This window comes from Prinia subflava, chromosome 5 (genome assembly GCF_021018805.1).
Source record: "Prinia subflava isolate CZ2003 ecotype Zambia chromosome 5, Cam_Psub_1.2, whole genome shotgun sequence".
Taxonomy (NCBI): domain Eukaryota; kingdom Metazoa; phylum Chordata; class Aves; order Passeriformes; family Cisticolidae; genus Prinia; species Prinia subflava.
The window spans coordinates 10,893,944-10,908,949 of record NC_086251.1 but is presented as its reverse complement, the minus strand read 5'-3'; the positions used below and the strand labels follow the sequence as shown (position 1 = coordinate 10,908,949).

General features: G+C 37.7%; 1 protein-coding gene across 1 annotated transcript in view; it reads right to left on the bottom strand.

Moving 5' to 3' along the window:
• Positions 1-5,898: 5,898 nt before the first annotated feature.
• Positions 5,899-15,006, bottom strand: part of LGR4 (leucine rich repeat containing G protein-coupled receptor 4) — a 78,280-nt gene continuing 69,172 nt past the window's right edge. The window contains exons 14-18 of the mRNA XM_063397992.1: positions 14,404-14,475; positions 13,988-14,113; positions 12,722-12,843; positions 12,086-12,160; positions 5,899-8,860 (exon numbers count right to left, since the gene is read on the bottom strand). Coding sequence (XP_063254062.1) covers positions 7,584-8,860; positions 12,086-12,160; positions 12,722-12,843; positions 13,988-14,113; positions 14,404-14,475 — 1,672 coding nt within the window. The 3' untranslated portion in view covers positions 5,899-7,583. The remainder of the gene's footprint in view (positions 8,861-12,085; positions 12,161-12,721; positions 12,844-13,987; positions 14,114-14,403; positions 14,476-15,006) is intronic.

Sequence of the window (15,006 nt, the reverse complement as noted above, 5' to 3'; positions counted from 1 at the left end):
CCCCCTCTTTTAGCTAAATCTTAAATCAGGATCAGCAACAAACATTTGCATTTCCAAAGCTTTTCATTACCTTCAAATTTCATCAGCCAAGGAGATAACAGCTGATCAGCAGTTGCTAATTTTATAAAAAACTTCGAGTAATTTTGCTGTGGCTAAGCAGTAGCATTACTGATACTAACATGAGATACAAAAGTTTGAAAACTATTGTAAATTGGGCTGCTATATTAATCATTCATGTGAAGATTCTTCAGGTGAGTTTAACAAGAAATGTATTTTTAACTGGCTAGGCAAGTTGAAAAATAAGAAACTATTAAAAATGCTTTGTCTTAATTAAGAAAGTAAATTGTGACATCTGAGGCAAATCACTTGCCATAAAAAATTGAATTTCAGTAGCTGAATGACAGAAAAAGGTCATCAGATCTATACAACCATATGAGCACCTAGACATCACCAAAAACGAGTGCTGTGAGGAAGGATATATCTCAATGCTATCATTAACAGTCCTAAAAAGATGCCTAAAATGATCATATTTGAAAATTTTAAGATGGGATGTTTGGTGCTTGGGCTGCAGACTGACAGGCACCCAAATCTGTAATTTCTCTGACAAACAGGCTGCATCTCTCCTATCTCTCAGAAGCACATACTTCTCCCTCCCTCTTGCTCATTGGACCCTTTACTGACCCAAAACCCCTTACTAAAGTGGCAGAAAAATATTTGGCCAAACAACTTGTGGTCTCAGCAAGCTAAAGCTCAGGGATGTATCAGACAACTGCTGAGGCCAAATCCAGGCAAGTGACAGAAATAGACAGCCACAAACCAAGAGGGAGAGGCAGAGGTGAGGTGCAAGGGATTTGAAATTTCCCCCTTTCACTGGTGGAGCTTCTGCGTCTGGCTTACCATTTCACAAGGAACTGCAGTTTTGACAGGCTGGAGAAATAACATGGTTCCTGTAAGAAAAAACCAAATGTTATTGCATCACTGATAACCAGATGATCATACAGAACTGTTTTCCAGCAAGCTGAAAAACACACACAAAAAAGGCCTGAATACATCTCTGATCTAAGCACCCTCAGAATATTGAATACATCGCTATGCACCAAATTGATGCTCATGATGCTTAAATAACTTCATCTAGTTGTGTTAGATTGTTGAGCTGATTATCAAAAAATAAAGAATCAAGTATGATTAAGTACAATCATATCTAACAAACAATTCACATCTGTTGAAATAATTTGATGATTCAAGTATTGGAGACAACAGAGTATCACTGGAATCTAAATTTCATGCCAAGTTACAACAGGAAGAAAATTTCAAATTGGTCTGAATTCTTAGGATACAAGTAACACAATCCAATGCCATAGCTTTGTTCAACACAAATAATTTATGGTTTTACTGGAACTTCTGTATATGTGCTGCATTCAGCTAAGAAATAAAAGCAGCATTTTAAAAGTTGTTCACTCCATGGCTACCCAAGCACTGTGAGCAAAGCTCCATGTCATGGCAAGCAGGAAAACTTCAAGTATTTCAACAGGCTGCAGACCAAGGTAATTTCAAAACATCTCAGGAAGGTCTGAAAACCTCCCTGACCTTAAAGCCTATCTCATAGTGAATATTAGCAACAGTCATAAATAGAAAAAATGAAAAAGCCCCATGTTGTCTCAGTAAACTGAGGAATTCTGGAACTCACTGCACTAGGCATCTCACACTTCTAATGGAGGCCTACATCATGTGGAATGGCCAGAAACTATGAAATGGATCTCTCAAGGCAAGGCAGTAGCAATTTTGCTGAACACAAACATTTGAGCTTGTCTATTCCCTTCCTGTCCTATTATACAGAATATGAGAATTTCTCAGGATGCAGGAGCAGATATTGGGCAAATAGCTTATATTAACAAACCGTAGCATTGGGACAAGCTAGTAGAGTTTACACATCAAGACGGCCCATAGAGAAGGTGGCAAAAGTCAGTTCATCCTTTTGGAAATTAAAGTGTTGTTGCTGGAAAGACAGCATTCCAACTTTGAAGATATGTGAAAACAAAACCAAATATTGTTACTATCCCTCTTACCATTCTGCCCAACTTGTCAAGCCAACTCCACAGCCACTGTGCCCTAGTTAAAATAGGAAAGGTATGAGCTCAAATAATGTAATTTTGTAAAAAACCATTGAAACAACAATCCTGCATGATCAGTTACACAGCTCCTATGGACACAGAAGGACTGTCAAGATAAATGGCATGTTGCAAGGATGGCAAAACCTTAATTCTGTGAACTGAATGCCAGAAGCAGCTACCCTGGCAAGAATTACAGCCAACACTGCTAAAACCCACAGACAAAATCAAACTGCCACAATGAAGCACAGAAGTTGCCGCAGAACTAAATGTAGTGAATACATACATACACACCCCCATATGGTTGATACCAGAAATTACAAAAACTGCATTCAGCCTTTCACTGCTAGCTCACTGCCACAGACTACAGAATAAGCACTTAGAGCTATCGAGCAACAGAGAGTAAAATTCAGAGTAAAAATAGCATGAAGTGTTCACAGACCTATACTTTTTGTTTGCATGGTCGTGCCAATCAGTGTGTCTGAACAACCAAATGCTCATGACAGATTTCTCAGTATTCCCTAATAACCATCCACAGTATTAAAAAAAAAAAAAAAAATTACACACAGGATATCTAGAAAGCAATTCCTTAGGTAACAGACACAGAAAAGATTTATATTCTATACACAAATCAACTACTCTGAATCACTAAGCACTTTAATTTGCCAATTCTTGTTTATTAAATAGTTCAGTTTTAGAAATTCAACTGTAATCTGACGAATTCAGACTCTGAAAGCACAAGAGCCAGCACAATGAAACTTCTTAGTTCAACTTGATGAATACTAGTCAGATTTAATGAAAAGAATGAGATCAGATTGCTTGCAGATGTAATGTCTAATTTCCCACTAGATATTAAAGGAAAACAGAAGCATAAAAATAATAACATGGGAAAAGATTTACTAAATTTAGGGAGAAACAGAGGCATAGACATCAAGCTTTAAACTTGAAGAAAATACTATTTTACTTGCAACCCTGAAAAAAGTAGAAAATTTGAACCAAATATAGTTGAATTCATGTTTTCTTAAGTCTTCAGATTTTCCAGCATAAGGAAAACTAGTGTGGCAGGCATGGGAGCAAGGGAGAACACTACTTGGCTCACGCTCCATGTCAGAGCTCGAGGAACACTGTGTATACTTGTCTAGTGGCTATTTTTGTGCCTGAATGTGTAGTTCTGCTTGATTAGAGGCTGTAAAACCTGAGAGGTCCTGGATTGCTTCACTTTCCTTCATGGTATGATGCATTCTCATCCTAGCAGTACACTGTTTACACTGCTAGTCCCAGCCCAGATTCTGCTGACTGCAGATGTGGAACCATCTGCTTTAAAGGGACAGGGCCTCAAGATGAGAATTTCTCTTGTCGGGGTAAATGTGCCAGAACTCTATCTAACACATTTAGCTTAAAATCACATCTTTGTGATTCACTAGCAGGACTACCACTAAACCAAGCTGTTTTATGTTAGTTGGAGATCACAGCCCTCCTGCTTTTGAACAGTCTTCATTTACTTAGCTAGTTTATGGTGCTGCATAAAGTCTCTTAAAGCATCAGTTAGTTACAGATTTACTTGCTCATTTTTGGGCTGGAATTTTCAGAACACAAGTTATGCTTTTGTTACTGGAAACCAGTAAGACACTTCATATTTTGCTACCCTCACATCAAAATTAGTTCCCTATAAACACCACAGTTACCACTAACTAGTATTTCTTCCATAAAACCTAAACAATGTTACTTTATATTAGAGTAGTGCCATAAATGCAACATATGAAATATGTCTATTCACCTTCCAAGTTCTTACAGTATACAAAGGTACAGAAAACGGCAATCTCTGATATATTACCCCATTTCAGATTTCATTTCCTTATTTACTGAATCATCTTCAACTGAAGTCTAGTATTAAATCAGACTCTACAGTACAATATGTAAAAGGGAATATTGAAAAAATCTCCTGCTAAAAAAGTAAACTTATGCTAACAGTAAAAGATCAAAAATTATTGAGAGTACATATAAAACAAACTCTGCATTGTGCTTTTGATTAAAAATGCTAACCTGTACATGTAAATGGAAGGCTTAAAAATAGTAATCAACGTGGAAAGAATTACTGAAGTATCTTTGTGCAAGTTTGGAATTTCTGAGTAAATTCATAAACAGGAAATTCTACTGGAAATGAAAAAAGGCAAAAGGCATCTAGAACATGAAGTTGCAAAGCATATGCATTATAAGAGAATGAGAAAGCTCAATTCCAAATAAAGAGCTCTCACCAGCATATTGTCACAGAGCAAGCTAATAGCAATCCGTAAGTAATTACTCTTAATGGGGGGAAGATAGGGAATACCTTTGACAATTTTTATTTGTGATCATCTCCCTGCAAAAAGGTGCTTCCTCACAACAGCAGAAGGAAGATAAACAACAAAATGCTCTCCTTGCCCTATGTTTTTCATTTAAAGTCAACAACAAAGTCTTTTTGACTGCTAAACCCAGCCCTAGAGCTCAGTATGACAGGTGTGGAGAGGTCTAGAGGTAAGATATGTGACATTACAACTGTAAGAACAGTTTCATCTAGCTTTAGACTCTAGAAAATTGGAGGATTTATTCTCTGTGGGCACCCCAGAAGGGTGTAACTTGTGGTTTCACTTGTTTCAATCTCAAAACTGAAATTAGGAAACTACCTAGCTAGAGACTGCTGAGGTGACAGCTCAGAAAGCCACTAGTACATAGGTAACAAAAATACCACACAGTGCTAGCATAAAACAGCTTTAAGGCAAGCTGTTCCCATGTATTTGACATTGCTTTTCGAGCAGCAGCAAATTCTCAGTGGATGAGAACATCTGAACATTCCACTGAGCCCTGGCCTGAGATCAGTTGGACCAGGAAAGACACAATGAAAGTTGGCATTAAGTACCTGGTGGCTGGATTTGTCTAGATTCTCCTTATGCCAGTGTCCATGGGTGTCATACACGTGGTCACGTTGAGAGAAGCAGGTTTTGTAGCACTGCTTCTTAATTGGCTGGTTTCAGTAGCTGCTGCCCATATTCTTTCCCCTCTACCAGCAGCAATCAAAACCAGCGTGTGCTGGAAGACATTGGACTGACTGCATTAAAGTTTTAATTGCTAGTATAACTGAACTCCAAAAACATACTGAGATACAGTGAAATACTATGTCTTCAAATAGATCACATCTGACCTTTTTAAACAGCACAGCAGTGAAGACTCACGTGTAAAATGGAAGAAATAAATCCATACGCAAGAGCATTGAAAATACAACAGGCTTTATGGAAGCTTCATGGTGAGATTTCCTTCCTTACTGATTATAAATGGCAGCTGACATTTACAGTCCTTTTTGAGAAGCATTCTTATTACCTTTGACATGCTGGCCAACAGAAGGAATGTGGGACAAGCTGTGACTCTTATACAATGATGGCTCAAAAAACCCCACCGATTTTCAACATAAAAAAGCAACAATATTTATAAAGGAAAATTATAATCTGTATGATTATTCAAAACATACTAAAAACATTTCCACTCAAACACATTACATAACACCTTTAATCAAGAGATTGCTTCATATGAGGGCTAACTCTTCACTTAAGGTTTTTTACCTTTTGCATGCCAAGAGTCAGCATTATTCTGAAATCATAAATCCATTTGTAAACTGGCAACTTTCTTGTTTTTCTGGGAGTTCTTTGCTGAAACTTTTACATGTAGCTAAGAGCAGAGGAGTCATAATTTATGATCAAAAATTCTACATGTGCACTGTTTTCAGCTTTAACTTTTGAAAAACAGAGATAAATAATCATAGGTATTCATGTACTCTTTATTTGCTTTCAGTGTAACATTCCATGCTAATTGCAGATGTAATATTCATGAGTGTAAATATAAGAATTAACAACTCTTGGATGATTTTCTTCCCTTTTTACACTTGAGTATTTTGGCTTACAAAATTAACAGCATACAGTAAATATTCCTCCCATACTTTGTACAAACTACATGATTTTGATATACAAAGATCCTGTTTTTATTATAGTGACAATATACAACCACATCTATTTACAATGAAAAAGGTACATAAACCATATTTTAAACATTCTGCTACTGGCAGCCACTATTATTTAGGAGGTAGCTTTAATTAACAAAATGAACTGAAGCCACATTTCCCATCACGGGTTCTATCAAATAACTTACAATACAAAGATAAAAATTCATTGTATGAACAGTATATACAGTTTAATTTTCAAAACAGCAATCTAGCTTTAGATCTTAACAAGAATTTCTCTAGGGTAACTGGGATGGCAGTGGATTTACTCTTGATCTAGTGTATTGTCCAAAAACCTTACGTATGTATTTAATCATGCATTACTAACTTCGTATTGATCATATTTCAAACTAAAAAAAATTGATCACTGATTGTATTTAAATCATTTGGGTCTCGGAACTTTAATGCTTTTAAAAGATTGCACTGATTTATGAGAAAACCAGTGACTTTGGACGGTGTACTTCATTGCCAGTAAAGTAATTGGAAAAATGCCTTTTTTTTTTTACTGCCAAATTGCCTTGCATTTTCCCTCCACTTCCTAAAATCTCAGTCTATCCATAGGTATTACTGGAGTGCTGTAACATTCAACAGGCTGCAGAGTATTAGCCAGTCATATTGCAAAGACATGAGCTGTGTACAGTGACAGCTCTGCCAACACCCTGATACATCAACATTCCTTCCAATGGTATGACTCGACTGCATAATACTGAAGAAACTTGCTGTGGTTCACCTGAAGTAATGCATCATCACTGGAAAAATGTGTTTAACCCTACTATTCCTGACAGCCGTTAATATTCTTATTCCAATAAATCTACAGAATATTGCAGATTACAAGTCCTTTACTGCAACAAACTTTTTTTTAAAATTGAACATTAGGTAAAATACAAACACAGTATTCTGATATTGCTGTCACAGTTACGTATGAGAGAATTAATCCCTTTTTTGGCCCTGCAATAAAATGTATCCTGAGATTCAATGCTGAATGTACTATACAAAGCTAGCAATAGATTTTTTTGCTTAATTATAGAAAAGTCACACTTAAAAATAATTTCTGTAATATTAAACAGCTGTCCTTTATATTATGCTATTGCAGGAGGAAAAAAAAAAATCAACAGAACTTACCACCAGAAGAAGCAAAGTACAACTGCAATATGATGTGGAAACACACCATTAGCATGTGAAAACTGTATAAAGGAAACCACTACTGTATGAAAAGAGTAAAAATATTGGGTAACAGTTTTGGTTTACCAATTATTTACAGTCAGGGCAATTAATGTATTTAAGTTTTTTAAAATGTATGGCTCACAAAATTACTGCCCACTTCCCTTCTTTACAAATGACACTAAATAATGATTACGAAAGTGCTTCCTGCTTGAAAGGTCAAAACAGGCAACAGTCTGTGAAACATTACACCTCTTTATTGGAACAGCTGATGGTGGAAAGCCTTTTCAGTCTTTAATTCTTGGTATGTTGTAGGCATAACGAACCAAAGGGAACCCTCTGCTTTGGTAGAAACACGCACGGCCACAGGCCTGCACTTGGTCCGAGCTGTCTGATACAAAGGAGTCGTCCTCATCTGCATAGTCAGAGTGGGCTGACTGGGTGCCACAGTCTGACCAGTAGCCATCTGGCCTTTGGCAAGGCACCACCGCCAGCGTAGGACAGCTGTGGGATTTTATTAAATGTTTACAGGGCATGGGCTTGGATAAAAGGAGTGATTCGCAACATTCACACAGAGCAATGTTACCCTGCAAGTGGGTGTAAATGCCACAGTCGTAGTATAAGTCCTGTGTCACGCAGCCCCCTTGAGCACTGACAGCAATTGCTACTGCTCCATTCTTCCTGGTCAGATGGCGCCTCAGCAACTTCCAGTCTTCCTTGAACTTTGGGTTGAAGAATACGTACAGGACTGGATTCAGGCAAGCAGGCAGTGGGAAAAATATCAAAGTAACAGACTTCATGATTTCAGGGCTGATAGAAATTGCAGTGATCAACGGTGCAAATGAGAAAAATGCAACAGGACAGAAAAAGATGCAGTTCGTGAAAATTAGCCAAGCAACATGCTTAATCGTGCTGGACTGTGAGTTTTCGGAGAGATCCTCTTTTTCCAAGTTGCAATAGAGTTTAGTGTAGATAACAGCCATTAGCAAAAATGCTAATGAATTCAGTAGCACTAAAGTTACTGTGAAACCTAACAAAGGTGTTTCTCCAGTGGGGAAGGGCAAGCAAAGAGGTGATGCTGAGTACTCTGCTTTATAAAAAAGTGGTAAGCATCCCGCTACCAGAGCACACAGGAAAGCAAAAAATGCTGCAATTTGAAATTGTTTTTGGTGATTGCTTTTCCCCTTTTTAATAAACTCCTTTGCAGAGAAGCTCCGTTCAACAGCTGCCAACATCAGAAAAAAAATGGCACTTTCTGATGAAAAAACTGCAAGAAATCCAGCAATTCTGCAACCACTGCCAGTCTCCCACCATATGCCAAATTCAGCAAATCTTCCCCAAGATACAGCATCCAAGAAAGTTAAAATACCAGTATAGACTCCCATAAATAAGTTAGAGACAGAAATCAGGCTTATAAACAGTTTGGAAGATGGCAATGTAGTACAGGATGCAAATATTGTTAACATGACAAGCAGGTTGAAGAACAAAGCAACCAAAAAAATAAACCAGACAGTAAGGCGAATCATCCAGCTGCCCAATAAATATTCACAAGGCTTAAAAGCACCTAGAAGAAAACAAAAAACAAACAGAAGGACAACCAATTTAGGAAAAAATTCTGCCTTAATAAGCAAGATTTTGAAAAGGTCTTAAAAGCATACTCCTCATTAATTCATGAATAGAATACACAGCTGAACTACTAAATAGGTCTGTTGAAAGTAAATGATTCTGCTGAAGTTATTTACTAATTAATTATGCCTGAAATAATTACTGCAGTGAATGGTCACTTGAGAACATTTTGTATAAACAAGCTAGTTAAACTTAATTACTTTTAGCTATTCAAAACAGCCTTTATTATTGCCACCTAAATACTTTTCTATTTTATGTAGATTTCATACGTCATAAAAAAGGTTGGCAAAAAATATCAAAAGTGAATGTTCACAATCTGCTTGTAAGGGAAAGAAAGCTTTAGAAGGAACATGTTCTCTCCAGAAATTATTCACAAACATGCCTTCTGGAGTAACTTTTGGTCACAAGGAAACATCTGCAGAACAGCAGAGAAATTCAATTTAATCAGCTTTAATAGGGACAGGAATTTACCGCAAGCTCTGTCCCCCAGCCTTGCCACTGAAGGGCATTGTGAACTTGAAAAGTCATATGAGAAAATTATTCTTTTTTTCTTCTTTTGCCACTTAAAACAGCTTACATAATAAAAAAGTCCAGCCACCAAAACAATAGGAGACAAGACAAGAAAAAAGATCACTACTATTGCTTACCCTTCTAATCCCCCTAACTGCTATTTATTCCATAGGGAAATCCTATTGATTTTAAGTAACAATTAGAAGAATTTCACCTTTCCTATACCCCCATTAAGCACTGCTAATTGTTCTAAGCAAAATAGCTCAGAATCCCTTCATGCAGTTGAAGACCACTCAGAAAGAAAAAACTCAGTCCAGGGAACTTCTCTGCCTCAGCTAGCTACAAAACCAACTAAAAAGCAAAGGAGAGCTCTCTCCCGCTGTCTGTGCTGTCCCTGTGAAGGATACAGGGGAGCAAGTGCAGTTTCTGATAACAAACTGCACGCTTCTTTTTCTCCCTCTTCGCTCTCGGAACAAATCTTAAAGGTGCAGAACTTAATATCCAGCACAAACACAACAGATGACTGGGGATACAGATGTTATAAAGTCGCCACAGGACAGAGCTGAAGAAATATGCCAAACTGCAAAGGCTAGAGCTTCTGAGCTGGATTCAGCCCATGACCCTGGCTCTATGCAGCACATGCCTTTCCTTTAGGCAGGGGAAAGGTAAGGACAACCCATCCCTAACATGGGCAGGAACAGAACTGCCAAGAATGATTAAATGTCAGTGCAAAAATCTCCCAAGGCCTAAAGCAACTTCCAGAAATTAATGAACTAACAAGCAAAAAAAAAATTGCTTGTTTAAATTATCAAGTTTCATTTCTGGGCACAAAATAATGGAGCTCACTAGATTATCAGAAAAATCAGGACTAAACCCCCTTTTTAGCAGGTATTGCCAAGTAAAACATCAATAATTAGCTTTACAATGCATTAATATGACACAACAATACCTGTGCTAAGCTGATCTACTTAAAAACAACTTCCTAGTTATGAATTTTTAAAATGTCATTTCTGTGCTTCCAAAAATAAATTTGAAGCTATTTTTCTAGTAGCTGTTCTTTAGACAAATAAAATCCAGCATCCTTTCCTGTCTTTCTCCCAAAGTCTAGCTATCCTTTGAGTTAAAAGTTACCCTCCTCTAACACTGATATTCCCAGCCCATGCATGCTGGGAGGGGGCAAAAATTCATGCTCGGAAGGATGTTTCAGTGAACTTGAGCTACTTGAGCACCGCTGTGCAGTGATCCATTCTTTAGGCAAAGTGGATCTACAGGCTGAGCAGTGATTCAGAACTTACATGGTGGGTGGAGTACCTTATGACCAGATGGCAGCATGACATAGAAACTTGTTAGTACGAGAGAGACTGGTGAAAAACAAGGCAAATTGTGAACTTGTAGAACAAGCTCCTTTGTTTAGACCTACTACAGCATTTCCAGCACAGACAAAAAGAAAGACGTAAGAACTTTAAAAATTTAACCCATGTAACACACCATCTCAATTCTCATTCTGTAATCAGGAGATCAAAAGCAATTAAGCCCCTTTAACAAATTAACTTTCAGATTATGTACAACTACATTAATATATTTGACTTTCTGACTACAGGTTTTTTTTGCTGTGATCAAGAAATCCTTGTGACATTCTGGATATTAAAGCCAGTGCTAGCTCAGAAGATAAACAGATTTTCATGACATAAAACAGTAGTTAGGAGAAGAGAAAGAAATGAGACTCAGAAAAATCCTGCTCATCCAGAAGTGTCTTCATTGGAAGCATACTGCATCTACATGTTCCTGGTTATGCAGACCAAAGGGTACAAGATGTATGGAAGGAATCCTCTGGAAAAGCTGTGGCAAAGGCAAGAAAGCAAGAGGCACCACAGCAATTCCTTTAGGAGCTGAGTGGAACCGTGTACAGAAGTTTGTAGTTTGAGGAAGAGAAACAGAAGGGCAGAAACAAAGCTGCCTAGAATGAAAATATTCATTGCAAGATCAAAGACTTTCAACACTCCTGGACTGTTCAAGCCTGAATTGGAGTAAATCTTGGTATGCCGGTAAGACTATTCACTGCACAAGTGTCATTAGCAGTTTAAGATGGTACTGCCTACTCCAGCTACTTCTAACAGCCCTCTGCTCATGGTTAATGAGGCTACAGCAGGGCTGGGGAACAGACCATGAGTGCTCCTTATCCTCTCTCCTGAAAAGACATCAAGCTTTGTTAAAACCACCAATGATAGGCAGCAGTTCAAATTAAGCTTTTAAAGCACAGGCTGAACTCTCACTGGAACAGATGAGTATTCATACAGTCTGCTTCACTGACATCTCCTTGGAAAAAATAAGGCAGAACTAGGAAGCAGTGCATTACCAGACTCTAAATATGAGCATTACAGTCTTGATTATTCTGCTCAGGGAAAGAAATTTTGGTATTTTTCCTAGCATAGTTCTCCAAAAAAGGGCTATGTGTCTAAAGCTGAATCAAATCTTTGCTCATCCAAAACAACACCGACATCAAATCAAGTTTTACCAAAAGCATCGGAGAATTTAATCTTCTGTGTACAGAATGACTACCAGGAATGAAAGATGTATTTCTGCACTCAACTCAATTGTCATTGCATAACAATGTCTGAAGTTCAGTGTGGCTAAAGCTCATTATAAGATTTACCTGTTGCTGGTGTACAGTGAATAATAGTCTGTCCCAATTCCTCATTTTTCTCATTTCTTAGAATATCTGCATTAGCTGCAAAAGTGAAAAACATGTTAGTTATAGGAAGAAAAATAATTGAAATGGCAGTGAAGCTGCCTAGGATGGAAGTAGTTCAATGACACCTAAGTCTTTTGACAAGTAAAGTTGTTCTGGTTTGACACATAAGGTCAGATGCTCAACGCAGAATTGCTGTTCACAAGGCTTTGTAACAAAGCAACATCTTTGACCACTGGGGAAAGATCTATGTGGCCTGAAGGAGACAGTGGAAGGACAAGTCTTGTCTGAATAGAAAGGCTGGAACACTGAGAACAATAAAACCATGACAGAAGGAATACCTGCAGTTTGATTTTTTTTTAATTGCTATTTTTTTTCAGACGGGAAAGTCTTAACAGTGTCCAACATATCTTTCACATGTTTAGACAGAACATGGCACTGCTGATTTGTAAGCAATTGCTAAGCACTTTCAGAGACTGCTTTTGTATCCCTATGAAGACAGACCTACATTTTTCATATTCTCTTATTCAAAGCAACATACACTGTTATTCTAGTCTGGTAAGAAACAATACTGCTGGTTAAGTACGATGAAACATTTACCCTTCTCATGATCCATCAAGGCACCTTGATCTTGGTGACTGGAATCTTCAGTGTTAGAGTTTAGGTATAAATCACAACCCCAAAATGCACAGCACTGATAAGCATATGGTACAGAGAGTGACCTGGAATACAGGCAGAACAAGGAAGACCATTAAACTTTGAAATCAAAGTTAAGATTACCATCTATTAAAAATATTTAAGTAGCACACTGAAAGTGCTAAACTCAAATCTTCTTTTTCTCACAGTGGCTGATAAACAAATGAAAACTACTTCAAATTGGATCAGGTATAACCACTTCTAATGAACTGTTGCACAGAGATAAAGGACAGGTGATGTATACAAGTGAGAAATACAAAGATGATGTTATGATATTTAGTTCTCTACTATTCTTTCTACTCCATATACAAACCAAATTTTCATGAGGGTTAGTTTGTGACATTGCTGTAGAAATTAAATTGAAAACTAATCAAGTAAGCAAATTAAAGAGTAACTGTTTTGTATGAAAGTTAATACCAAGATGACCACAACCTTGTGTTACATCTTTCCTTTTCACTCTTCATTCTGTGATACCAAAATAAGATTTCTATTTTTTTGGGCATTTGGCAGAAATGGCACATACTGTTATTCTCGCAGGGAAGAAGTACATCTTCACACAGGGTTCTAAGAAAACCATCTAAACAATGAGTAGCAGACTAGAATCTATTTTTTCACTCAGGACTACAATATCAACTATCCTGAATTCTTCTCTTGAAAATATTTAGGGGAGACTGTTGGGAAAGATGTGAAGGAGACATCACACTCCTTCTTCTTAATGTGCAGAAAGATCTTTGTAAAATGGAAAACAGGTCATCACTGTCTGATCCATCTCTCACAAAAATCAATTACAGGTTTTCATTTGAATGATTATTTTTATTCTTATCATTTGCCTCCAAGAAAATATATATAAAGCATGGTGATTATGTAATCAAGACACCTGTGTGTCTGCTCCTGTTCACCACACTGTGAAAGACAGATGTGCTCAGTTCAGTAACAAATGAGAAATCCACCCAAAGCACTACTGTCAAGTCAGATAGTATCTTGCCTGAAAAGTGGTGGAAGAAAAATATAAAGAAACAAAATTATCTGCAACTGGCTTCTATACAACAACAGTCAGGTGCCCTGTATACAGACCAATGCTGAGATACTGCAGGACTCAGCAAAGCTTATCCATTTATTGTCACATTGCCTGGTACTTCAAGCACTCTGTGGTGTTATTTACCAACATACCGGAGTTTTGCGAAGTTCTTTGCTGCCAAAGCTTCTTTCAACTCAGAATTTCCTGTGAGTTTAAGCTGGTTCAGTCCACTCAATCCTTCAACTGGAACTGAACTAAGCTCATTGAAACTTAGGTCTCTGGAATGTAAATATTAAGATGGTGTTACAAAGTAAGTTTGAAGATCTTCTGGCATACATTTCATTAAAGTAGGGAAGGACTTTATCATATGAGGCTGTGGTCTAGAAATGCCTGTCAGTGCAGTAGGCACTCTAAAGAAGATGTCCTGCATAGAGTCAGCTAGCAAGAGCCTTTCTGATTCACAGATATTAAACAAATGATGAATGCATCACTTTTAAGCTAGAAGTATTTATTGTCTCAGCAGTTTAATGATAGGAAAGGAGGTGACTGCACAGAACAGCCTACTTACAGGTTAAGAAGAGCTCCAACAGTGATGAAAGCTCCCTTGTGGATCTGATGGATCTGATTTCTACTGAGGTCCCTGCAATGAATGCCAAAGGAGATTATTTTGGCAGTTTCACCAAATGTAACAGCTACTGTACTGAGAAAAAAAAGTGACAAATACATCATGCCTTTATGAGAAAAGCAGAACATATCCCTTCTCTTCCCATTTAGCCAGGTGTAACAGAAACCAAATTCCTTGGTAAGGCAGCCGTATCTTGTTTTATCTCATCGCTGAAGTAGAATCCATCTCCCATTCCTGCTCCCTTTCCCTTTGTTTCTGACACTACGAATACAACTTGTGTTCCCAAGGCAGAGGCTGGCTCTGGCATCACCTATTCGTAGCATAAAGGTGCCAGGATGACTACTTTGGTGACAACTGCATCTGTAGAAGGACATGTTGGCAGAGGTCGGAAAAGACAACAAAAGAACAAGCAGAAGAGCATCTGCTTTGCTGGATTTCAAATCCAGCTCCAGATTCTGCTGGAGCATCATGACTTATAAGATTCTTCTTAAAATACCAATTTCTGGATTGTTTTTCCGGCTAACTTAATATAGCTTGAGTTGTAAG